The following is a 25,911-nucleotide window of genomic DNA, read 5'->3' on the forward strand; positions in this document are numbered from 1 at the left end:
GTCAGATGTTTGATTCCACTTTCAAGTCTCTGTGTGTTTGATATGTTACTAAAACCAAACTAACACGTCCTTTAACCTGCACTAATAAAACTTCTATGGTAGCCTACAATTGTTTTATTCAATAAACTGGGATTCATTTCCTCTTGTTATGCCAAAATAACTGGCTGCTGGCTTCTTAGGGAAATACGTTTATGGTCATTTTATATCTACAACAATATTTCAACGAGCTCTCTCAAAAGGCAGCGAGTCACAGGATTAAAAACAAACCAACACAAGATAAAACGACAATGAAACAGTAAATCAGTAAAGTAAAGAGGACGAGCAGAGCAGCAGAACAAACATATTGAACAGATATGAGAGTGGCATCGATTTTCTCAGCTCGTCTCAGAAAGAAATTAAACATTTGTTTCCCAAAATATCAAAACTATTCCCTGAACTCATTGTTCAAATCTGTAAAACAACAGATTAATGTTTTTATCTGCTTTGTTATTAAGTGACATGAAGAAAAGAAAACACATCACACAAACAGTAAACACAGTAGGCTATTCCTGGAGATTATATCAATATATTATATATCAATTGAAGTGTATTTCAAAATGATAAATCCATTATTGTCAGATTTGGGAAAATATTTTAATGATATTGGATCAATATCAAATAAAAATAAATATTGGAAGATATATATATTTTTTATGACAGATGTTATATTTATAATCCTGGATTCATTTGGTTTTTCACTTGTTTTATAATGAATTTAATTTTTTTTTTAATTATTTCCATCTACACGACTGTGTAGGACTGTGAATAAGAGATAAAATAACGTGTTTACAGCAAATATGTTATCACTTCACATACTATATTTGTGCTTTTTTTTTGGATTATTTAATATTATCTTTTTTTTAATCTGCTTTAATCTGTCACCCATGTAAAAACAGTATGAAACTGGCCAATGTCTCTAAATTATCCATGAATGAAGATGTTTTTTTTTACCTGGAAAAAAGTGAATATGTGTTTCTGTATGTCGTGATGCGTTCAGGTTCCCTCGTAGATCAGATTCATGTTTACTTTTCCAACAGTCAAAGTCTGGAAACTGTTTAAGGGCAAATCTCTCATCATGTTTGTGTGTTTTCTTTTTTCCTTGTGGTGATGTGTTACAGCATCGTGTGTGAGAGTTTACGCCATAAATCCGTTTAAATCATCTCAAACAGCTGCTACACAGTGTGAGAGGAGTTTCTTTCTTTAACTTTGAGCAGAGTGTTGATATTTGTGATTTGCATGTGTTGTGAGGTGCGAATGCAAAAATACCACAATGTGCAACAGAAACACATTAAAATGTTTTTTTTTCTTCTTCTGTATTAACACATGAAACCGTACGTTGACAGCATGCATCCTTCAGACTATTAATCACAGAGACAAACAGTGTTTATTCTCTGTGAATGGTTCAGTTTTTTGTTCCTTATTAAAAGATTTGCATGTGTAAACGACATCATGTTATCGTCTGTACTTAACTCTCTACTGACAGCTAATTACAACCATCCATTTTCATTCATTCTCATTTTAAGGCTAGTATCACTAAAAAAAAGTAGATGCATCTATGAACTGGATGAATTTTGTGTTCATTGTAAGTATTTGTTCATAACATTACTAAAATTCACACTGTGCCTCTCCAGTCTAAAAAATACTTTGGGTTCATACAGTGCAGACAAAATATTGCTCAGACCCACTGATCTTAATTTTAGTGGAAATGTTTCTAGAGCCTGTCAGACTGAATTTAGGGCAAAATGTGGATGAAATGAATTCAATATTGTTCTTGGGCTGTATTTTCTAGTTACCATACATATTATTTCTGGACTTTACTTAATAAATGATTAAACCCTTTACAGTAACATTTAATAATAATATTAATAACAATTGTCTGTTTTGTTTTGTTTATTTTCTCCAGTTAAAGTCATACATTTCATAACTAAATTTTTTTATCTGAGTTTAATGTGGGATAAATTTGACACCCAACTGTCCGATGTAGAAATTAGATGACTGTGTTTCTTTTTCTTTATTTTCTTTTATTTGGTGAACAGTTAATGTATTCTTTTATTTTTATTCATTCGTTTATTTAGAAGGGACAGTGCACATCAATGAACACCGCTGTAGATGCACCAGAGTTAGCCAGAAAGGCTTATTTTTCATCTGTAGCCCCTGGACAGATGTTACAATGTCATCCTAAAACAGAATATAAGAGAAAGGAGGTACAATAATACGTACATGCAAACAATAAAATGAGATGAAAATGTTAATAAAATATAGGCAAGGACGACGTACAGTAGACAACAAACATTATTAAACACTAAACAGTCATGCAGAACAGAAGCACAAACATAAAAAGCATTCATTTAAAGTTTGATTTTAAGTAGTACAATGTAAATGTGTTAACATGATTAGATTAAGAGGAATAATATAGTTTTTTACATGATTATAAAAGAGTTACATGATTATAGAAGAGTATACATGAGGTAACCTGAAGCATAAAATGTAACAAGTTGTTCAACGCAGATGTATTGTATTAACATGCTTCAACTTAGTTCAACTTAACATGATTTCCTAATTTAATTATTGATGTGTTATTGATTTTTTTTTTTTTTTGATATTATTATTATCGTGTTAATGGTGCCCTGTCACTTTAACAGATGAACCTGTAGTTGCCATATAAGGAGTTATAAGTAGTGTCACTCAATGGGACAGTTACGTCATCCCCATTTAGGATTGAATCTGAATGATTCATATAAATTATGTTTGTTGACAATTAAAAACTTAGCCGCCGGGGCAACGCTGCTGCTGCTGTGTATTTATCCACGGAGCTGGAGGAAACCGAGTGATAAAGCAGTTTTTTTTTTATTTTTCCTCTCCCCCCTCCACTGCCTTTTTTTACTCCTTCCTCTCCAGCTCCAGTGGCTCCAGTGGCTGCGGGGGTTTCTGCTGCTTCTGCTGCTTCTGCTGCCATCCAGCGGCTCAGAGGCGCCGCTACAGTCCGGGCTGAGTAACCTCCTCCCCGGCCACCACCACCACCACCACCGCTCCTCCGTGTGTTTGTGTATGTGGAATGCGGGTCAAGCGGAACTCACGGCAAAAAACTGCGCTACACATCAAACTCAAAAACACCGGCTTGCATCGGCCCTGACGTGCTCTGTATGTACTGTCCACTTTATTTATTACAACTTGTACACGCTTTTTTTTTAAACTCATGTGCATATCCCGCCGGACGGTTTGTTAACGGGCTAATTTTTTAACTCGAGTTGTATTAATCTACAGTAGTCTCTAGTTGTAGTGTGGTGGTCGCTCGCACTTAGCAGCAGCAGCCCGCTAGGAAAAGAAAACGCGACATCGTCATTTAAAATGGCGCCAAAGATTAACCTCATCCAACCTGCTGCCACATTTGTGTCCCGCTAGGCTAGCAAAAAAACACAACATTAACGTATTAATTAACACCTTTTAAGTTTATTTGTTTGTTTTGTTGCCACGTTTGTTAAGTTTTAAATCAATTATTGACCCTTAACCCCTTTGACAGTAAGCTGGTTGTTGTGACTAATTAGCGGCACCCGCAGGAGAAACACCCCCCAGAGTTAGCAGCAACGTAGCGGTGTCGGCTAATGCTAAACACAGCCTACGGTAAATTACATGCAGTTTAGCCATATGCTAACTAGCCTAGCCACATGCTAACTAGCTTCTACGTCATCTGTATGTAACGTGTGTGGGCTGTCACTCACTACGCCTGTCGGGAAAATAAATGTTATTAAGTGACATTTAAAAAATACACACAAATCACAAAAACAGAAAAAAACACAGTATTCTTGGAGATTATTATATCAAATGAGATTATAGGTACAGTATCCCTGGAATATAATTAAGAGATGTATTTCAAAATTACGTGTAGCTTAGCCACATAGCCACATGCTAACTAGCTTCTACGTCATCTGCATGTAACGTGTGTAGGCTGTCACTCGCTACGCCTGTCGGGAAAAAAAACAAACAAACACTGACGTTGACTTGTTTTTTGGGGGGTGGAAGTTTCTAGAATGACACGCTTGAATATTTAAAGTAATTAATTTAATTTTGCAAATTATATTATCATTAAACAAGAGGCGCCGAGTGTGGTTGTGTGGGCCCGCATGTTGCATAACGGTAGGAGGGGGGGAGATTAGCAATCTGGTGGCTAGTTAGCATTAGCCAGCTAGAGTGTGTGCAGTAGTTTCGGGTTTTTAGAAAAACAAATACAAACTTCCTGTTGTGTTGTCGCTTTAAATGAAGAATAATGACAGACAGACGATATGGCCTTGTGTGTGTAACTTTATTTAAAGAGGGTTTGCTTCAGTCAGCTGTTAGCTCAAGTTAGCCGCTAGTTAGCTCCCTGCCTGTCTGTTGGTTGGATGTTAGCCTAGCCTGCTAAGTCAGAGTTAGCCTCCTCCTCCTCCCCTCCGTGTAATGTGTGTGTGCATGGTGGCAGAAGAAGCAGACCCTGGGATATTTCCACCTGTCGGGAATTCACAGTCCACGTCGGTTTGTGTGTGCGTGTAAGTGTGGGTGTGTGTGTTTTTTTGTCTTTTGCACGGTGCAAGCGGAGCTAAAAGCGCTGCAAGGCGTTGTTTCCTGTCAAGTGTTGCATGTGGTAACTTCTTGTTGTCATCATAGGAGCTGTGTGTGTGTGCATGTGCATCCCCTCAGGGCTGGTTTGCTGCTGTCAGATCAGAAGGAAACAGGTGGATTGTGTGACAGGTGTTGTGTAGTTGTGCATCACTGTGGTGCTTCAACAGGGGCTGGGTCTGTTTCTCAGAAATGACCCTGTAGTTACACACACACAAGTAGAGTAAACTAACTTTTTTTTTAACACTCCTATGTAAGGATATCTATAAACCTTTAATGTTATTGTTGTAGCTGAAAATGAAATTCAGTTTATTGTTGTCGTAGATAGTTGAGGGTCAAATTTGCCATTTTATTCACATGAATTGTTTTCATGTTTAGTGTAACTTTGCATCATCTTTGTGTATGTGTGTGTGTGTGTGTGTGTTCTGAAGCTGGGGTTGTGTTAACTTTTGTTCCACTAACATATTATTCATTTACGGTATCTAATGTTTATTTCAATCGATAGTATTTGCTGTTGCGGCTTCTCAGCTGTGAGGATTTGATGCCTTTATTTGTCTGTAAATTAATTTTCTATTGTCGGGCAGACAAACAACAAGACATTTGATACTGTTGATGCAATATTATTTTCCTATTTTCTCTTTTAGAGACAAATAATTGATTGAAATAACTGTCAATAATAGCAAAGTAGGTCTATTAAATGTCACAAACTGAAAAATGTAACGATAATGTCATAAAATATCTCGTTAACCCTTAAAATATTTATATTTTTTAGTTATATAAGACAATAAAAAGAAGCATTTTAATTAATTAATTAATTATTACAGGTGTTGCATGTTAAAAGTGTTTCAATGGATTAATTAACTACTGGTCGCCGTGTTATTTTTTGTGTGCCAGTTTAATGAGCCTGAATTCTTATCTTATTTGCAAGTGTTTGGGTTTTTCTTTATCTCGACCCGCTGCCTTGTCTGTGCAGTGTCCCCACGCCGGAGCGCCGCACACAGACGACGATGAAGAGGAGCAGGCACCCGAGCAGCAGCGACGAGTCCGACAATGGAAGTAAGCACCAAAAAAAAAAAAAATTATTTAATTGTCTGTGCTGCTGACTCACTGACTCCACCAGGCCCAGACACTGAGCCGAATGAGGTCAGAGCAGCTTCCTCAAAACTCACGAGAGAAAGTGCAAAAGCAGAAAAATGTGGTCAGCAGGATCAAAGGGAAACACCTCCTTTTATTCTTACACATTGTGGCTTGAAATAACATATCATATAACTTGATGTGTAGTTGTTTTTATCTGCAGTAGTGACATAATTTCTAACAATAATTTAATTTTCAAAACCACAGAGTTGAGTTGTTTTTGTGACATTGATTGAACCTTCTTCCCTGTTTTTCCCACTGCCCAGTGTCAGTAAATCTGTCGCTTCATGTTCAAAGGGAGGAAACAAAGAGGCAGAAAGAGAAAGAAGGGCGGCAGATGGACAGAGAATAAGGCTAAGGCAAAGGAAAAGACGGTCCGCAGGAGACAGAGTAGGGACAGGAGGCGCACGTGGACCTGTAAAGACGTCCTGGCAGGTCAGACAGACAGAAAGACGAGACAGAACAAACCCAGCGTCCATACATTCTCAAGACGCGTCGGCCTGTTTTTATCACTTTTATGCAGAAACGGCGGGGTAAGTTGTTTAATTACAGAGAGAAAAAGAGAGAGAGAGGACGCATCGATGCTTCCCCCCCCCCACAGCGATTGTTTGGATATTATTTCTTATCATCCAATTTATCCGATGTGCCATCTGGTGTCACCACAAACCCAGAGAGAGAGCTCTTAGTGGAAGCTGCTCTCAGCCCTGCTCCCTCACAGTGAGGTGAACAGCTTTTATGATAAAAGAGTTAGAAAGAAAGAAAAAAAAATGTGTCTAGTTTAGTTTAGTTTATTCGTTTAATAAGGGACAATGTGCAATTACATTAATCATTTAAAGGAAAAAATGAAAAGATGGTTGCACCAGATTTAGCTCCCAGTGAGAGTGGAAACTGCTCTCAGCCCTGCTCCCTCACAGTGAGGTGAACAGCTTTTATGATAAAAGAGTTAGAACGAAAGAAAGAAAAAAGTGTCTGGCAGCTTTTAGACAAATTTTAAAGTAGGAATTAAGTTTTCTGAACCTGTTTTGAATGAGATTTAGATATTTTTGACAAGCTAAGTTTGTGGAAATGTTTTAAGAATGATCCCAGTGTGCACAGACGCATGTATCCAGGGTATCCGCGGGGTCTTGAAAAGTATTAAAAGGTGATAAATCAATTTTGGGAAAATTAAGACCCTTAAAAAGTATTAAAGTATTTTCATGACTTTATAAAGTCTTAAATTTTTTATTATTTTTTTCTGAATTAGCTGTCCAAGAGTTTGAGTCCTAAAAAACATTGTAAAAGTGTGTGAATTTATTCATTTTTATTCAAAAACAAAGATGAACCGGTACATAAAAAAGAGAAGAAGATTGTTGTTTTTGTTTTTTGAGAGTGGAGCAATGTTTTTTTTGATAAACTTTGCCTTTGATCTATTATCCTAACCTATTTTGAATTCTAGTCTTTATCACAAACTATAACTGTTAAGTTAAAAGTGTCACTGATGTAAATGGTTACAGCTTGAAGTGGCGGTGAGGTATTAAAAAATATTGAGAAGGTCTTGAAAAAGCCTTAAAAAGGTATTAAACTATATATAAACTGACTTTATAATAAAAGTGTAAAAAGTTGTGTTTTCATTGAGTGTAGATGAATGATACAAGAGCTGTGTACTGTCATTTTAAATCAGAACAAACTGGTTACAACAAGTAACTGAAACAGAAACAGAAAAACAGTTGCACCATTTTTGCAAATAGACAAATGAGCGGACGGGGGAAATCCAGACAGATCTTTAGGATGTGAGGTCGATCATTAATGCAGCAGCAGAAGCAGCAGAAGCAGAATAAGAAGAAGATAAGAATAAGAATAGGAAGAAAGAGACAGAATAAAGCCGACATGATGCTCGGTCCTCCGTTAACGACCTGTGCCGTCTCTCCTCCAGGTAACTCGACCTGCTGGTCGCAGCACTCGTCACAGCCGAGGAGAGGCACCGGACAGAAAGCCTCCGAGGTAACGTCGTCCTCCACCGACATCCCACTCTCAGATTATATTAGACTTTCAGATCCTCTACATCTTGTTTTTTTTTTTTCAATTCTGTTTTTATTGTGATTTTCATGGTATACATGGTCATTCACATATCAATTCACCAATCTCATCCATTCATCTGTAAATTACAACTGAATTGCACAGTAATACATCCACGATTCCACTGACAATACAGATAGGGATGATTGGTCCTCCCTCAATCACACAAAAGATGAAATTAATAAAATCCCAAAATTCAGAACTTAACTCACACACACATCTGTTATACTAGAGAAAAAAATTAAAATACTGATGCATAAGGGTTGAAAAGGAAAAACATAGATGAAAAAATGAAATGGATATACAGTAAGACCTGGTACTAGACACATCTTGTTTTTTTTTTGTTGATTTGTTAGTTTGTTATTTCATTTCTGTGCCAACGTCAGTTTGTAGTCAAAACAGAAAGTGTGTCACCATCCACTTTTACAAATATGAGCAATAAAATATATAAAATAATGTGGAAACAACACAAAAGAAAACTAAAAATGAACACGCAATTTAGTATCTGTGCTTTATCTGTATAATAAATCAATATCTGCTTTTATTTGACTCAAACAACCCAGCATAGTCTGTTATTTGATCACAGTTTTACATCTTTATATTTGCTAAAAAAAGAAAGAAACATATTTAAAAAATGAACATAAAACCTCATAAATTCAGTTTTTATGTGTTGAGATTGTTCTGTGTTTTGTCCTCGACACTGGAAACATTTAATTTCTCGCTGTTATCTGTGGACTCGGCCCCTCCAGGCCACCGTAGCCTCCCTCTGACCAGGCGACCAGTCAAATTAAAGCAAAACAATGACTCGGGGCCTGAGCTGCGTGCTGATTGGCCGATCCCCCCATGCCCCCCCCACCCTTCCTCTGTTCAGCTGGCTGCGCCCAGCCCGGTAGTTTTTTTAACCTGTGTCAACACTGATAAAACCGTGTCTCTGTGGGACAAAGACACACGTCTCACAGCAGATAAATGGGTTTATTACTGCTGCTGCGGATGTTTTCACTTTTCATAATGATCCATTTATCAAACAGTCACTTTATTCATTAGTTAATTACAACAGTTTCCTTCGATTGTGAAGTTGTTAAAACAGGTTTTTAGCCTCTTAGTGGACAAAGATATTCAAACACTAGAATAAAAGACAGCAAATTCTCCCATTAAAGGATCTAAAACTGTCAAATATTCACATTTTAGTGTAAAAATATTATTTAAATGACCATAGTTGTGTTTATATTTGTTGTTGATTAATCGTTGCAGCTCTGTAACTCTTCTAGATAAAAGTCAGATCATCCAGATGTTTAACTGGACTGTTGTTGATGTTGTTTTCACTTCTCATGATCCATTTATCAAACAGTCACGTCATTCATTAGTTAATTACAACAGTTTCCTTCGATTGTGAAGTTGTTAAAACGTGTTTTTAGCAGCTCAGAGGACAAAAATATTGAAAAACTAGAATAAAAAACAGCAACTTCTCACATTTTAGTGTAATATATTACTTAAATGACCATGATTGTGTTTATATTTTTTGTTGTTTAATCATTGCAGCTTGTAAAGATAAATACTGACAGATTTATTAAATTTTTTTGCACGAACATATCATTTAAAATAGTATGAATATCATTATGATTGGGATGTGCAAACAACATATCTGTTTGTGGTTTTCATATAAACCCAAAAGGGCTTATATGAAAACCACAAACAGATATGTTTTATAAATTAAGTCTGAAACTTTCTTCTAGATAAAAGTCAGATCATCCAGATGTTAAACTGTCGTTGTTGTTGTGGCGATGCAGGTTTTCAGGACGGACCTGATCACGGCCATGAAGGTGCACGACTCGTACCAGCTGAACCCCGAGGACTACTACGTCCTCGCCGACCCCTGGAGGCAGGAGTGGGAGAAGGGCGTCCAGGTCCCCGTCAGCCCCCAGTCCATCCCACAGCCCGTCGCCAGGTAGGAGGAAGATTCAAACTAGGCCTGCAACTAACGATTATCGTCATTATTGATTAATTGATTAGTTGTTTGGTCAATAAAATGTTTAAAAAAATGTTGAAAAATGTCAATCAGTGTTTCCTAAACCACAAGGTGACGTCCTCAAATGTCTTGTTTTGTCCACAAATCAAAGAGAGACTCAGTTTATTGTCAGAAAGGAACAAAGAAACCAGAAATATTCACATTTAAGAAGCTGAAATCAGAGAATTTCAAGGTTTTTTTCTTAAAAAATCGATTATTCGACTATCAAAATAGTTGACGATTCATTTAATAATCAATTATTGTTTGATTAATCTTTATATCGATTCATAAAATCCTTAGATTGATCTTTTAATGTACGCCACTGCACGGTTGCACTGTTTACGTCTGGAGTGGGTCGTTCGTTAATGTAACTGCTTTAAATTCTGTCAATTTAATATAAACATGAATATTTTTAATAATACAGCAGGTTAGAGAGTTTCATCTTTGTACAGTTTGCAGCATCGGTTCTGTGAAAATCTCTTTCATAACCAAACAAATCGGTGTTAAAACTGAAAACATCTCTAAATGAATTAATTATCGAATCGAATCGATATTGATCTGAAGATAAATATTGGCTTATTGGAGGTCGATTGATATCGGATAGAGCTGCACAACTGATCGCAGTGTCATCGAAATTGCAATATGACAAAATATAGAAGCAGTATCCAAAAACACAGGAGCTGCTTTTGATCTCAGTGTGTCACATTTAAAACGTCTTAATTGTCAAAATAAAGATTGTTCATTTATATGATGTGTTAAGCAAAAAAAAAAAGGAGATAATCAATCAATACATTGTTATGAAAGCTTTCAAGCACCAACATCACTATCAGACTCAAATAAAACGTGTGTGTGTGTGTGTGTTGCTGCAGGGTCCTGGTGGAGAAAGGGAAGGAGGTCATGTTCGTGAGGCCAAAGAAGCTGATCCGGACGTCGGGCGCCGAGGTGCTGGGCTACGTCGACATCCGCACGCTGGCGGACGGGATGTGTCGCTACGACCTGAACGAGGAGGACGTGGCCTGGCTGCACATCATCAACCAGGAGTTCACAGAGATGGGTGAGTCTAGCGGGACGTCGGGGGCAACGCTGTGGATAGACGGACTAAAAGATTATTAACAACTATGGATGTCCCGATTACTTGTTTTCACAATTAATCGTGGTATTAAACGCCACAATTAATTAATCATAAAGATTCCTAAATACCGTTACTTTCCGAAAACGGTGATGTTGGAACCATATTGGCAGATGTGCGCCAAAATAAAGGTATATTCACAGATACTGGTCCATTTAATAACGTAACATTGAATTGGTAGGAATTTAAATGTTAGCGTGTCATTTGTAATTTAATAAAAACAAAACAAAACAAAAAATTATTAACATAAACATAAACATTTGGTATAGATGACAATTTATGACCTGAATATTTCAAACATTTCCCTCCTGGGGGGTTAAATGGTAATTATATTTTGACTATATTTGATTTTACACATTCATAGTGTTGTGGAATCAATTAATGCATAATAATCGTGATAATGGTAATACCGTGATTATTTCTCTGACAATAATCGTACCAAGGAAATGTATAATCGTGACATCCCTATTAACAACAACGCATAGAACAGTCGCTCCAGAAAACCATGATTATGCGATCGCATAATTCAAAGCATAATCAGCCAAATTCTGCACTTTTTGCCGCATAAATCGCAGATTTCCGTGCGAAATATGCCAGGCTTGCATGATTTCATAATCCCCGCGTTTTCGTTGCAAAAAAAAAAATCACACATATCTTCGCATAAAGTAAAAAAAAAAAGGTTGCGTTTACTTCACACAAGAGCAGCCATTTTCCTCTTGTTGCCTTGGGAACGTTATGAAGTGACGTCATCGGAAAGCTGCAAATGATGAAGTCTTCAAATCAGTCTCATTTTCCAACAAAAAAATAAGCACAAAAGGAGACGGAGGAGATGGAGGATGAGGATGGTGAATGATTGGCCGGTGTTAGAGGCGACGCAATTACAGTTTTCATTTTCTTTTCTTTTTTTAATTTAACTTTTTATTGACATTCTGCAACAAATATGACATGTACTGTACATCCATTTCAATTATAGTTTTCATTTTGTCGTAGTTTCATTCAGCGGTTGATGATTGCACTTTTTTGTTACTGGTTGGTTAAATCATAACACAAGAAGCGTTAGAAATTTGAATCTGATTGTTTGGATTATTATGCAGCTCTCTGTGTGTGTGTGTGTGTGTGTATGTGTGTGGTCGTTGTGGTCGGATGACTCACAGTAATTAAGTGTTTTGTGGCTGTTTGGTTAAAGACGTTATCTCCAACTTTGCAGCTGCGAGAGGAAAAAGGAAACGACAGAAAAACATCTGATATAAAAGTCAGAAAGAAGTGAGTGTGAAAGGGTGAAATAAAGAAATGTCCGTCTGCTTGTTTCTCCGCAGCCTTGCCGCCGCTGGACGAGATCACCATGGAGCGGGTGATGGAGGAGTTCGAGCGGCGCTGCCACGACAACATGACGCACGCCACGGAGACGGAGGAGGGGCTGGGCATCGAGTACGACGAGGACGTGGTGTGCGACGTGTGCCAGTCGCCCGACGGCGAGGACAACAACGAGATGGTTTTCTGCGACAAGTGCAACATCTGCGTCCACCAGGTGGGAGAGAGGGGCGTGATGCACCTGAACGCACCGCGGACAGTTCATTCAGAAACTCAGATTCAATACTTTTATTCATTAGTTATCGTATAGACCAGTGGTTCTCAACGTGGGGTTTAAGGGGGTCCCCAACTTTTTCTTGAAATTTTATAATTTTTTCTAGAACTTTTAACCTTTTCTTTTTTTTGAAATTTTACCCCTTTGTTTCTAGAATTGTTTTTGAGAAGTTTTACCTTTTTTTTTCTGGGAAATTTTCAAGTTTTTTTTTTTTTTTTTGATATCTTACCAATTTTCTCTAGATTTCTTTTTAAAAACCTTTTTTTTTTTTTTTTTTAAATGTTATCAGTTTTCTAGACTTTTTTTTGGGAGAAATTTTACCCCTTTGTTTCTAGAACTGTTTTTGAGAAATTTTACCTTTTTTTTGTCTGGAAAATTTTGAAGTTTTTTTTTTTATATATATATCTTACCAATTTTCTCTAGATTTCTTTTTAAAAACCTTTTTTTTTTTTTTTTTTTTTTAAATGTTATCAGTTTTTCTAGACTTTTTATTTTTATCTTTTTTTTACTTTTATTTTTGGAGAAATTTTACCCCTTTGTTTCTAGAATTGTTTTTGAGAAATTTTACCTTTTTTTTCTGGAAAAAGTTTTTATTTTTTATATTTATCTTACCAATTTTCTCTAGAATTTTCTTTTTAAAACTTTTTTTTTTTTTTTGAGAATTTTTACCACTTTTTTCTACAAATGTTTAAATATTTTTAGAGAAATTGTACCAATTCCTCTACAATATTTCCAAAAATTCACGTCATTGGCCCTAATTTGAACGTACATTGACCAAAAAAGTAACATTCTTCAGTCTCAGAACAAATATTTGTGTATTTCTGGTGTTTGCTTCAAAAATCTTTGTCTAATGGGGTCCGTGGCCTAATTTGTGTCATTTTAGGGGTCCTTGATGTAAAAAAAAGTTTGAGAACCACTGGTATAGACCCAATACAGAGGAGATTCATTGAACGAATCGATCAGTTTAAACTTAATTTCTAGTGTTGTTACGACTAAATGTGACAGAACGCGTCACAGCGAGATCAGCTGTTTCTCTGGTTTCACTACACATCTGTCTCCGTCTGTCTGCTGCTGTGCTGACGTGTGTGTGTGTGTGTCTGCTCTGTGTGTGTGTGTGTTTTCTGTCTGCAGGCGTGTTACGGCATCCAGAAAGTCCCGAAGGGCAGCTGGCTGTGTCGTATCTGCGCCCTCGGCATCCTGCCAAAGTGCCAGCTGTGTCCCAAGAAGGGCGGAGCCATGAAGCCGACCCGCAGCGGGACCAAGTGGGTCCACGTCAGCTGTGCCTTGTGGATTCCTGAGGTGACGACGGAAAAAAAACCCACCTGCACACAGTCACACAGTCGTTATATATATATATGTGTGTATATGTCGGGGTTATTATAGTTCACTAAAACTATAAAATAATGACATTTTTTCCAAAAAACAAGAGCTAAATAAAAGCTCCAATGAACAATATAAAACTAACTAAAACTAAAGTAGAGTCAGATAACATCAGCTTAATTGTAGTTTTCTTAGAGATGTCTAAAGCTGCAGGAATATGGGACGACTTCATACGACCCACAGGTAGATAAGAGTGAATGGAACATGATGAGGAGAACATTATGGGATGCAGCTAAAAGGGAAAGATCCCACTTTCATCTCACAGAGGCTTTCTCCTAAAACCTGAAAAACTAAACTAAAACTGCTTCATCACTTGTTGAACTGACTGAAACTAAACTGAAATAAAAAATCAAACAGAAAAACTAAATAAAATTAAAAACTAATGAAAACTTTAAGACTAAAATAACCTAATACATACATACACCACGCGCCGTGAATTCTCCAGTAAAAGCCGAGTCTCAAACAGTCACCTCTACTGGACCGGGGCTGGCTCCAGGTTTGAGCAAATAAAAGCAGAGTCTGTTTCTATTTTCTGCAGGTTCTTGTGAATGTAGAAAACCTCTCAAAGCCCACGATCGCCCGTTTAAACTGTTTCTAAACTGCTTAATTCGCGCTGGAACCTGAAAATTAAACCGTGTTGAAGCTCGTGTTTTGGTTGTTAAAATAATTCAGCATCAAACTTTTTTTTATTCCTTCACTCACAGGCAACTGTTTTCCACCAGTGTTAAGTCTGCAACCCCTTTAATCCTAATAATAATAATAACACTGTGATACTGTTACTTATGTTATGTTTATTTATTTGATATGGACATCACAAATACATTAAGACTGTTCCAGTGATTGGCTGTCACTTACTGATCATTTTTAAACTGATGAACAACTTGAGCTTCAATTGGAAAATATGATTCATCAATGCAAAGTCGACAATAAACTTTTGACAAATTTTGCATCATGTGTAAAAATCTACTTCAATATTTTTCAGGTGAGCATCGGGAACCCGGAGAAGATGGAGCCGATCACCAACGTGTCGCACATCCCCAGCAACAGATGGGCTCTGATCTGCTGCCTGTGCAAAGAGAAGACGGGCGCGTGTATCCAGGTAGAGACGCCACTCGCATCTCAAACACAACAACACAAACACACAAAACACAACACAGAAAGAGAGAGACTGTAGATTCAATGAGACACGACGACTGGAAGCTGGAAGGTGTCAGGTGATACAACACGCTGCGTCTGTTTCACTGAAGCTCACAGCTCAGCAGAATCAACATAAATGTGTTATTTTTGTACATTCATTATCATGTTTTACTAGTTTTACCTCCTTAAGGTGAGACACTACAGGCAAAAACATTGTTTTTTCATGCTGCGATCCATTTGGGCATTTAAGGCTCATTTCCTTAACATGTCTTCTGTCCGAATAGAGGAAAGAAACGGTATAAATCCACATTTTACTTCGTTATGTTTTCTTTCGTCTGTAGATTTCCACTAAATTCACCAAACGTTAGTCTGACCCATGTCATGTCAGGTATCATTGTAAAGCTCTCTCTCTTCTGAATCATCAAAAGTACAATCGACAATAACAACTTATAGTTTAAAGGACGTTTTCTCAAAATGAAATTTTCCTCACACTCTGAGCTAGAAGTCTCCACTTCCACCAAACCTTCCAGTTTGATCAATTTCTATATTCTGAAGGTTTTTACAGAGGAGTTTGTTGATACATCCTTCACAGCCTGATTTATACAACATTTTACTCCTAAAAACAGGGCGAAATTAGATTTTTTTAGGGCTGGTGACAATATTTTCTCATTTACAGAGTGATAAAAAGAGAAAAACTTCTGACTCTAATATGTCAACAACATAAAACAAGAATTTTGAAAGTAGCTTCATCCATTGTTCAGATTTCAGTTCTGGAACTGTATGCAAATTGGCGCATATTTAATCAGATATTGCCTCATTTACATATTTAAACATAAAATTTGACAAAACTTGTAATAAAAAAATATTTGTCTTAATGTAAGTGATAAACTTGGGAAGTTTCATGATGATACCTGTTAGTATGCACCTATAGCGTCAAAACGTATTTCCATGTGTAAAACAGGTTTAAAACGATGATTTTTCATTCGATAATTAACGATTAAATTGAGTTAAGTCGTTTCTTGTGTCGTTAAAGTTTCTTCAAATGTTTAAAATTTGCTAAATCGAACATGTCGTTGTTGTTTCAGTGCTCAGCGAAGAACTGCCGGACTGCCTTCCACGTGACGTGCGGCCTCAGCGCCAGCCTGGAGATGAACACGATCCTGACGGACGACGACGAGGTCAAGTTCAAGTCGTTCTGCCCCAAGCACTCGGGGCTCGAGGGCGCCGCCGCCCCGGAGGAGTCGGGCGGCGAGGAGGAGAGAGGGGAGAGGGAGGCGGCCGTCGTCAGGGACAACAAGAAGGGCCGGAGGAGAGGACGGGTGAGAGGAGAGGAGGAGGAGGAGGAGGAGGAGGAGGAGGCCGATAGAGGAGGATCGCCCTCGCCGTCACCGTGCTCCTCCTCCTCTCTGTCGCTGGCGGCGCCGCGGCTCTCGGAGCGAGCGCTAGGGGTGGGTATTGCCAAGGACCTCACGATACGATACGATATTGCGATATCCAAATTTTGCGATATATTGCGATTCTCTACGATATTCTACATAGTTCACTGAAAAATGTAAAAGGCATTATTATGCATCTTAAAATCCGAGTTGTATGTACATCAGATGATAGTGATAATTTATGGGACAAACTGAGTCAAAACAATGTAATTCAAATTATCCATGCCATTTTATACAAGTGCAAGTTACAACAACATATTTGCATGAACAACACACTGTCTGAGGTACCAGTACAGTAGGTGCGTTTCCATCAGCTGTTTAGATGCATCGAGATGTATCGCATCGGAAAATGATGATGGAAACACCGTGATTCGAATTAAAATCCCCTAATTCGCACAAACTGAAATACGCTAGCTAGGGCCAGGTTTTGGTTGATGATTCGAATTAAGTGTGACGTAGCCACTTTCACCCCATCTGCTCCCGTGTTTGCAGTTCATTCACAAACAACATCAGGGTTTCACTACATGTAATTAATTGTGGCGCACCGGCACGGCAAAATAAAAGCCCCCACACACCTTCATAATGATGTTACTGCACTTCTTCATAGTTCTTCCTCAGTAAAAACAAAACTTATCAACCAGCGCATCCAGCGTTTATCATTAATAAAGTCTGTGGCAGCCGCGCTTCTCTCTCTCTCTCTCTCTCTCTCTCTCTCTCTCTCTCTCTCTCTCTCACACACACACACACACGGACAGGTCGCGTTATGAAGGTAATAAACATATGCGCTAATGTGTTGAAATCAGACCGTCCGTCCGTCCGGGGGGGGAGTGCAAAGTCCGTAGATGGAAACACACACGATTCAAATTTCTTTTAATGTGCATTTCCCACTAATTCGAATCACTTTGGATGGAAACATGGCTAGTGACACCTCGCATAGCAGAGGTGCGGAAGTCGTACTGGATTTACATCTGAAACATGATTTATTATTTGAAAAAAAAAAGTGAAAATTATTATTATTTTTATTTATTTATTTTATATTTTTGCCCACCCCTAGCGAGCGCCCGGCGGTGGCGGCGGCGTGGAGCTGGAGGCGCTGAGCAGCCGCCAGCAGCAGCAGCAGCAGCAGCAGCAGCAGCAGCAGCAGCAGCAGGACAAGCGGGTGAGCCAGCGGAAGCAGAAGCTGCAGGAGATGGAGGAGGAGTTCTTCCAGTTCGTGGAGGCGCGCGACGTGGCGGCGGCGCTGAAGCTGGCGCCCGAGACGGTCGACTTCCTGTTCCAGTACTGGAAGCTGAGGCGCAAGGCGAACTTCAACCAGCCGCTGCTCACGCCCAAGAAGGACGAGGAGGAGAGCCTGGCGCGCCGCGAGCAGGAGGTGCTGCTGCGCCGCCTGCAGCTCTTCACGCACCTGAGGCAGGACCTGGAGAGGGTAGGTTCCCACGGCAACGACGTCCTCAGCATCAGCTGGAGGAGGAGGAGGAGGAGGAGGAGGAGGAGGAGTCGGCGACGAGCTGTTGGATAAAAAAAAAGAGTCAAATAAACGTGAAGAGTGAAACGTCAGAGCAGAAGTTTTTATTATTTATCAGACTGAAGGTTAAAGAACAGAGATCAATAACATGATCAATAGTTTGGTCAGAGGTTAGAGTCAGAAGTTTTTACAGAGGAGGATTTTCTTTTTATCACTCTGTAAATGAGAAAATACTGTCACCAGCCCTAAAAAGAAATGTTTTCAGTAATAAAATGAACGTACGGTTCATAATGTTAAAAGCTTTTATTTACACCAGTCATCAAAGTAGTGAAAGAGAAAGTGAAGAGGTTGAGCTTTAAAAATACAGTGAAGAGGCTCAGTGTGCAGAAGAGAAAGAGGAGATAATCAATAATCAAGAGTCGACAGGAAACTGATCGATGAGAACAAACAGAAAACAAGACACAGATTCATTAAATCAGCCTGAAACTGAAAAAGTCTGACACAGAGAAACTTAAATGAGAGATAATTATTCTGTCACTTGTTCTTCAGATTATTAATAATAATAATAACAATCAATTAATTATTGTGGATACACTCAAGCTGAAATCTTCCAAGTGAACTGGTCGGGTGTTGACATGCAACGACGAAACAGATGTTTTGAACGTGCAGCGCAGCAGCACAGTATTGATTACATTAGTGCTGCAGCTGTGACCAAAATAAAACAGAAACATGTCATTTGCTGAGCACAGTCTTTGCTGTTCTAATATTTCTCTTTATTAAACAGCAGCGTGACATCATATATTATAATATATACATGTGCCTACTGTTAAGAGTCCAGCAGCAGGAGAAGAAGAGAAGTGCGATGCAACATGTTGATCTGTTAGTTTGTCCTGTAGTAAACAGGTTTCTCTTGGGGCGGTGGATTTCGCTCGACATTTTCTCTCACGACTCTAAGAGCTCAAGCGTGCGTGCATTAGTACGTCAAGTCCTGAGCATGCGGAGAACGAACGCAGCCAGGGATCAACCTGTTTCAAGGTTCACATGACAGACAGACGCTTTAGAAAAGGTTTAAACTACCGTCTTCAAACCCACTGGACGTGGTTTGTGGTAATTAAAACAGTAATCTAACAGTGTATTAACTGTGTGTGTGTGTGTGTGTGTGTCCTCAGGTGCGTAACCTGACCTACATGGTGACTCGGAGGGAGAAGATGAAACGTTCCCTGTGGAGAGTTCAGGAGCAGATCTTCACGCACCAGGTCCGACTGCTGGACCACGAGCTGCTCACAGGTCAGAACCACAACTACAACACACTCAATAACTTTAAAGCAACTCTATGTAGTTTTTCAACCTCAAAATAATGTTTCTAAACTCATGGAAGTGGTAGAAAAACAGTTTATTTTAAGGTTGAGAAACTACAAATTGTTGTTTTAAAAGTCTCTCAGGCTGATGAGGCCTCTGGCTCTTTATCTGTTCCTCCCACTCATCTCAGTCTGTGCTGTAGTAACAGGGTATCCGCGGGGTCTTGAAAAGTATTAAAAGGTGATAAATCAATTTTGGGAAAATTAAGACCCTTAAAAAGTATTAAAAAGTCTTTTCACGACTTTATAAAGTCTTAATTTTGAAGGTATTTTTTCAGAATTAGCTGTCCAAGAGTTTGAGTCCTAAAAAACATTGTGAAAGTGTGTGAATTTATTCATTTTATTAAAAAACAAAGATGAACCGGTACAGAAAAAAGAAAAGAAGATTGTTGTTTTTGTTTTTTGAGAGTGGAGCAATGTTTTTTTAATTTTTAATTTTTATAAACTTTGCCTTTTATTTATTATCCTAGCCTATTTTGAATTCTGTTGCATCATAGTGGTCTATATAGTCTTTATCACAAACTAAAACTGTTTAGTTAAAAGTGTCACTGATGTAAATGGTTACAGCTTGAAGTGGCGGTGAGGTGTTAAAAAATATTGAGAAGGTCTTGAAAAAGTCTTAAAAATGTATTGGAATTAACTTCAAGATTCCTGTATATACCCTGAGTAATATTTATGATACATTATATAATTTAGTTTTATTGTTTTCTTACTGTTGTTGTTGTTTTGAGTTCAACAACATAATGTTACAGATTATAAAACAGAAAGGTGAAATCCGGCGATCTGATTGGTTGTTAACCGTGGTATAATGAGCATATACACGGCTGTTTTTACGATGTTAAAAAATGGACTAAAGTAGTTGAATTCACATGTTTAAGGTTGACTTTCACCTCCGGGGAGGGTTAACAATGGTAGAGGGGATTGAGGTGGGACTATTTTTTTCACAGTGGGGCTATTTTATTGGATAATATGTATTTCTGGTTGACTAAAACTAAATGAAATTGATTGCGTATTCCTCTTTCATATTGTCATTATTGGTAACCGTCCCTCCACTCCGCTTCGCGTCGGGCCGAACAACGCCCCTTAGCTGTGGTATAATGAGCATAATATACCACGGACTGGAGTGATATATTGCTTAAATATACAGTATGTTCACCCCAAAAAGGTCAGAAATCTAACAAACATACACAAAGTATTTATGTATTTTGGATCAGATGTGTCCTGAATTCATCAAGTATTGATACATACAGATTTAAGTAATCTCTTGATTTAATTTAAAGGCCCCATGCTGTGCACTTTTCTCTGGGTTTATTTACCTGCTGATATCCCTAACAAGATGTATCATTGGTTTTGAGTACCTGTGATCTGCTTAATATCGTTTCTACTGCCCCTTTCTGTTGCTTCTTTCTGGAGGTCTAGCAGGCACAGGTCATTTGGCCAATCAGAAGAGAGAATGAGAACCTCTCCTCTGATTGGCTCACTGTTTTAGAATGGCATGTGGTCGGGCCAATCACAGGCAAGTAACTGAAACCTAAGCTGCATTCATAAAAATTGAAAAAAAACAACTGGTCACGGTGGGCGGAGTTACCTTGTGTGTGACATCACAGAAAAGAGGAAGTGCTATCTGCTCGTCTTAAAGAGACAGTTCCTACAAATGGGCGGTGTGTGTTTCTCCGTTTATGACCAGTTTGATGCATGGGGCAGTATATACGTGGCCCAGAGACCTCCACAAGCACCAAAAAATAATCAAAATCACATTTTTCATGCCATGGGGCCTTTAATCAGTTTTGAGTTGTTTATTATTATTCATAAATTCTTTCCTATATCACATGACAAAGGAAGTGATTGAAACAGTTCAGCATCAAAACAAAAATCTAAAATGTAAAAAAAAGTTCATAGATCAATACATCAATCAATAGTTTATTTATACAACTATTAAAATGGCGGCAAAAGTGTTTTACATACAAAAAACAGTAAACTGGCATCATCTATCTCTCTCTCTGTGTGTTGCCAGGCGACCCGTCGGCGAAGGACCTGGAGCGGCTCTTCTCTCTTGGCTCGTTGTCATCGGCGTCGTCTCCGGGCTCGAACCCTCAGAGCGCCGGACCCAGAACCAAGCGAGGCTCCTCGTCGTCATCGGCGTCGTCGTCGCGGTCGGAGAAGAGGAAGAGCGGCGAGCGGCAGCGACGGCGGCGGCGGCAGCGAAGCCCGTCGGACTCGCCGCCGCCGCTGCTGCCGCTCGCTCACAGGAAGGACAATCTGAATCTGAGCAGAACGGACGCCCCGAGCGAAGCCGAAGCTGCTGCCACTTCCCGCCGGCCCGAGATCGGAGAGGAGGCGGAGCTACGGAGGCCCGAGGTCGCCATGGAGACGCTCGGCGTGAAGCTGCACCGACTGGATAGCAGGAAAGTTCCTCGCCGGGAGTCGTCGGAGCACGAGGCGCCGAGCAGGAAACGAGACGTCGTCGACCACGAGCAGCAGCAGGAGGAGCGGAGGAGGAAGAGGAGGAGCGAGGCGGCGTCGTCGTCGTCGTCAACGGCAACGGCGGCGTCAACAGCGACAGCAACAACAGACGGTAGGGCTGGTCTCCCGATTTGATTCTTCTACGATTTTTTGGATGGCGATTCGATTTAAATTGCGATTCTACGATATTTTGCCGATTCTCTCGATTTTTTGTCTTTAGCATTTTTAACATTTATCTGCACACAAATACTGTAGGAGCCTATAAATTAAAGGGATAGTATCATTCAAGTGGGGTTGTATGATCTACAAATAGCCCCTAAGTACTTTAATTGCAGTAGAAGACTCTCTGCACTCCTCCCGTTAGCAACGCCAGCCCATAATAGCCCTGTCCAGAGATTTACAACATACATTGTTGTGAATGGACCCAAAGAAACGGCCTATTTTCGTGGCCTAAAAGAGGTTTTACCTGAAAAAAAAATACACATTTCCATTGTTCGCTATAATATAATTTTTTCCAGCCCTTCAAAGTGCAGGAAAAACACAGTTTTTATTTGGACCTAACCAACTCACGTATCCCTCCGCCCAGGGTTAGCGCCTGCCGATCAGCAGTTGGTTAGCTCCAAATAAAAACTGAGTTTTTCCTGCACTTTGAGCGGAAATAGGCCGTTTCTTTGAGTCCATTCACAACAATGTATGTTGTAAATCTCTGGGCAGGGCTATTATGGGCTGGCGTTGCTAACGGGAGGAGTGCAGAGAGTCTTCTACTGCAATTAAAGTACTTAGGGGCTATTTGTAGATCATACAACCCCACTTTTAAAAAAATGCTACTATCCCTTTAACATACTCCATTATAAAGTGAACTTAAACCCTTTTCAAAACCTGTACTCTCTGTATGTAAAAAAGGCGAACAAATGCACATTGCACAATATTTAAAAAAAATTAAAAAAAAAAAAAATCGATTTTTGAAAAACAAATCGTCAAAAAAGATGTTGCGATATATATATGTTAATCAATCTATTTCCCCCCCCCCCCCCAACAGACGGCGTGAAGAACAACAAGCTGATGACGTCCAAACACCTGGAGAAGACGGTGTCGATCCGGCTCGTCGACATCAGGAACTCCGACACCGACGACTACTTCTTCGACGAGTCGCTAGTGACCGCCGCCAACGCTAAGTTTAGCAAAGCCGCCGTAGCGTTGGACGCTAACGCCAACGCCAACGCCGCCGTCGTCAAGGCCAACGGCTGGCTGAGGAAACACCACGGCAACGCCAACGGACACCTGAAGGGCTGGGGCAAGTTCAGGATCCCCAAGAGGAGCGAGAGGCCGGACGACGGCGAGGAGGAGGCGGAGCTACAGCCGCCGCCACAACAACGCAAACCGCTGCTCAACAACACGCCATCATCGCCATCTCCATCTCCATCGCCGTCGGCAACGTCGTCGTATCCGAGGACGCGGCTTCGCACGGGCTCGGAGAACAACGACGGCTACGCCTCCGACTCCAAACCGTGCAGCGGCAGCGATGGCGACGTTGAGCCGTGCCGCCTCAAACGATGCCACTCCCACCAGCTCCGCGGCGACGCCTCCTCGCTCGGACGCCGCTACGGCAACGACATCATCCGGCGCGGTGTGCTGGCCTCGTGATGTCAGGAGGAAGAAGAAGAAGAAGATGAAGAAGAAGGGAGAAGCGAGTTTTGAGAATATATAAGCTGCACTGTGTCGGAGCGACCATAGATATATATATATATATATACTGACTAGATGCCGCGTTCCTAGGCAACTCTGTTGAGTGGAATGCGTGAACGCGGCGGCCATCTTGGTGAGGGGGAAGCCGTGTCTACTTACTGCACTAGAGGTCTATCAACCATTAAAATCGCCATAACTCACTGAATATTCAACCGATTTTCAAGCCGTTTGGTTTATTATAAATGTCAGACATATATTTATGATACAACAACAACTAATTATTAATTATTATTGTATTAAACATACAATTAGATACTCAGACACACACCCACATGCATAAATACACTGAAATTTGTTCTACAAGGGTCCGACCGGGTCTGACTGCTGGTCAGACGTTTATTATATCTATGGTCAGAACCCCCGGACCAAGATGGCGGCGCTATTGACGTACGCTGAGAAGCAGAACGCGGCATCTAGTCTCTATATATATATGTATGGGAGCGACGGCGGCCGGTTGTACCTTTATTTTTCTGGATGAATCATGAAATGCCTACGGAGTGTAAAAAAAAAAAAAAAAAGGAACGAAACAAAAAACAAAAACAGAGCTGATATTTATTTTTTATTTGTAACATATTGTAAAAGTGGGAAATATTTTACTTTTTACTTTATTTTGAGCTAGTTTTAATTTTAGAAAGATGTCAAGTTGCCACTTAAAAAAGATAAAGAAAGAAAGAAAGAAAAACGCTTAATTGCTCAGATATTTACAAGCACGTCGTCGTCGTCGCTGCTTGGGACCATAAGCTTTGCAATGTAATTAGTTTTATTTCGTTTTTTATTTTATTTTTTCTGTTGTTGGAGTTTAGTATTAATGAAAAGTCAAAAGTCGGTCGCACTTAGTGGGAAACAGACACACAAAGGATTCAAGGCGCCACGGAAAAAAAAAAATCAAACGAAACAAACCGACGACAACAAGAGAAGAGAGGAGAGGAAGTTGGACTGATGTTCGATGCCCCGTCATCAGCACTTAAGTGTAATTGAACTTGCGATCGTATCGTATCCATCATGTGCCTAACTTTTATTTGAAGCGTTTGCACTACGAAGAGGAACGGCGCAGGTGTGAGGTACGAACAGAGTTATTTTTACACTGAAAATAAAAAAATTACAAGGAAAAGCGTTTTTTTTATGTACCCTCGGCCCGCTGCTGTACTTTAACTACTGTTATGCAAAAGGAACCTTGTTTTTGTCTTTTTTTTTTTTTTTTTGTCTTAAAAAGAGGAAATAAAAAACTTCTCTGGACGACTTCACTGTGTCGAACTGATCAATGTTGTTCTGATTTATAAGTCGCTGTACTGTATCGATACTTGACCAGAGCTGATTCAGTGGATTAAAATAGTTCTCTTACATGAAAGTTTACAGCTTTTTCTGTTTTATTATTAACAATCAGTCAATTTATTCGGGATTTATTGGACAAAACAAGACAAGAGGCAATAACCCTAATTGATAATCATTAGTTGCACATTTTATGACTTTTTCTTTCTTTTGACTAATTTCTTTGTAAAACTGTGGAGGACAAAAAGTGTCAAGTTATAAATAAATGCAACATAATTTTTAGTTGATGAAAAATTCTGTTTCTGTTTCTGCATTTATCTGTTTAGAGAGATTTCCACATTTCTGCTTTTATGTATTTCTGGGCAATTAAGGTCTGAAATGAATAAAAACAAATAGTTGAAAAATATGAGCTGTAAATTAAAAAGTTTAAAACTGACTTCTTCAGGTCTAAAGTTACAAATTTGGAGAACAATCTCAAGATATTATGCGATGTGAGGTGAGAAATGTGCAAGAAAAAATAAATGTTACAAAAAAAATTGTTCAATGTTCAAAATTGTGAGAAAATTGATAAATTTGGTGTTTATCCCGTGACTTTTGCAAATTTACAAATTACTTCCTACTGTCAGATTATCTTTTTTCTTTTCTTGTAAATTTGTAATTTGAAAAATTAAAAATTCAGAGTTTTCAATTGATTTTTTAAAAACTTTTTTAACTTGTAAATTTAAAATATTCTTAAAATGTATATTCAAAGTGATAAATCTGTCCTCACAGTTTTGATCCTTGTCGTCCTACATACATGAAAGCTGCCTTGACACCTTCATATACAGTCCATGCTTGACACCTTAGAAACTTTAAAGGGACATTGTGTACCTTCTGTTATCTATTCAGGAAAATCGATTATTTGGTTCTTCAGTCTGTTTTTCATTAATCAGTAATCCCCCCCCATCAACAAACTGAAGTGTTCCTTTCAGCTCTGAATGAGCCGTTCATATCATTCATATCTCCATGGAGCGGGTAAGCTCGGTGCTGCTGCCATGTGGTGTCGCCATGTTTTTACGTTCAGTGGCAGCGTGACGGTAGGAAACCACGGAAACTCAGCGGAGACACCGGAGCTGTC

At 39.2% G+C, this 25,911-nt stretch overlaps 1 protein-coding gene across 1 annotated transcript; it reads left to right on the plus strand.

Moving 5' to 3' along the window:
- Positions 1-4,609: 4,609 nt before the first annotated feature.
- jade1 (jade family PHD finger 1) lies at positions 4,610-25,042 on the plus strand. The gene is made up of 13 exons (XM_083998529.1): positions 4,610-4,657; positions 5,606-5,688; positions 7,679-7,746; positions 9,609-9,766; positions 10,696-10,880; positions 12,272-12,483; positions 13,672-13,839; positions 14,903-15,019; positions 16,143-16,505; positions 17,548-17,919; positions 19,128-19,245; positions 21,331-21,891; positions 22,819-25,042. The coding sequence occupies exons 1-13, from the start codon at positions 4,653-4,655 to the stop codon at positions 23,421-23,423; spliced, it is 3,015 nt and encodes a 1,004-aa protein (XP_083854655.1). The 5' UTR covers positions 4,610-4,652; the 3' UTR covers positions 23,424-25,042.
- Positions 25,043-25,911: the final 869 nt, after the last annotated feature.

This window comes from Trachurus trachurus (genome assembly GCF_905171665.1).
Source record: "Trachurus trachurus genome assembly, chromosome: 22".
NCBI classification, from domain to species: Eukaryota; Metazoa; Chordata; class Actinopteri; order Carangiformes; family Carangidae; genus Trachurus; species Trachurus trachurus.

What these genes read in the sequence shown, in the direction of transcription:
- jade1 (XM_083998529.1), top strand. An exon ending in CCGGACAGAAAGCCTCCGAG is followed by an intron (nt 7,747 to 9,608) that starts GTAACGTCGTCC and finishes GTGGCGATGCAG; the next exon opens with GTTTTCAGGACGGACCTGAT. An exon ending in CCAGGAGTTCACAGAGATGG is followed by an intron (nt 10,881 to 12,271) that starts GTGAGTCTAGCG and finishes GTTTCTCCGCAG; the next exon opens with CCTTGCCGCCGCTGGACGAG.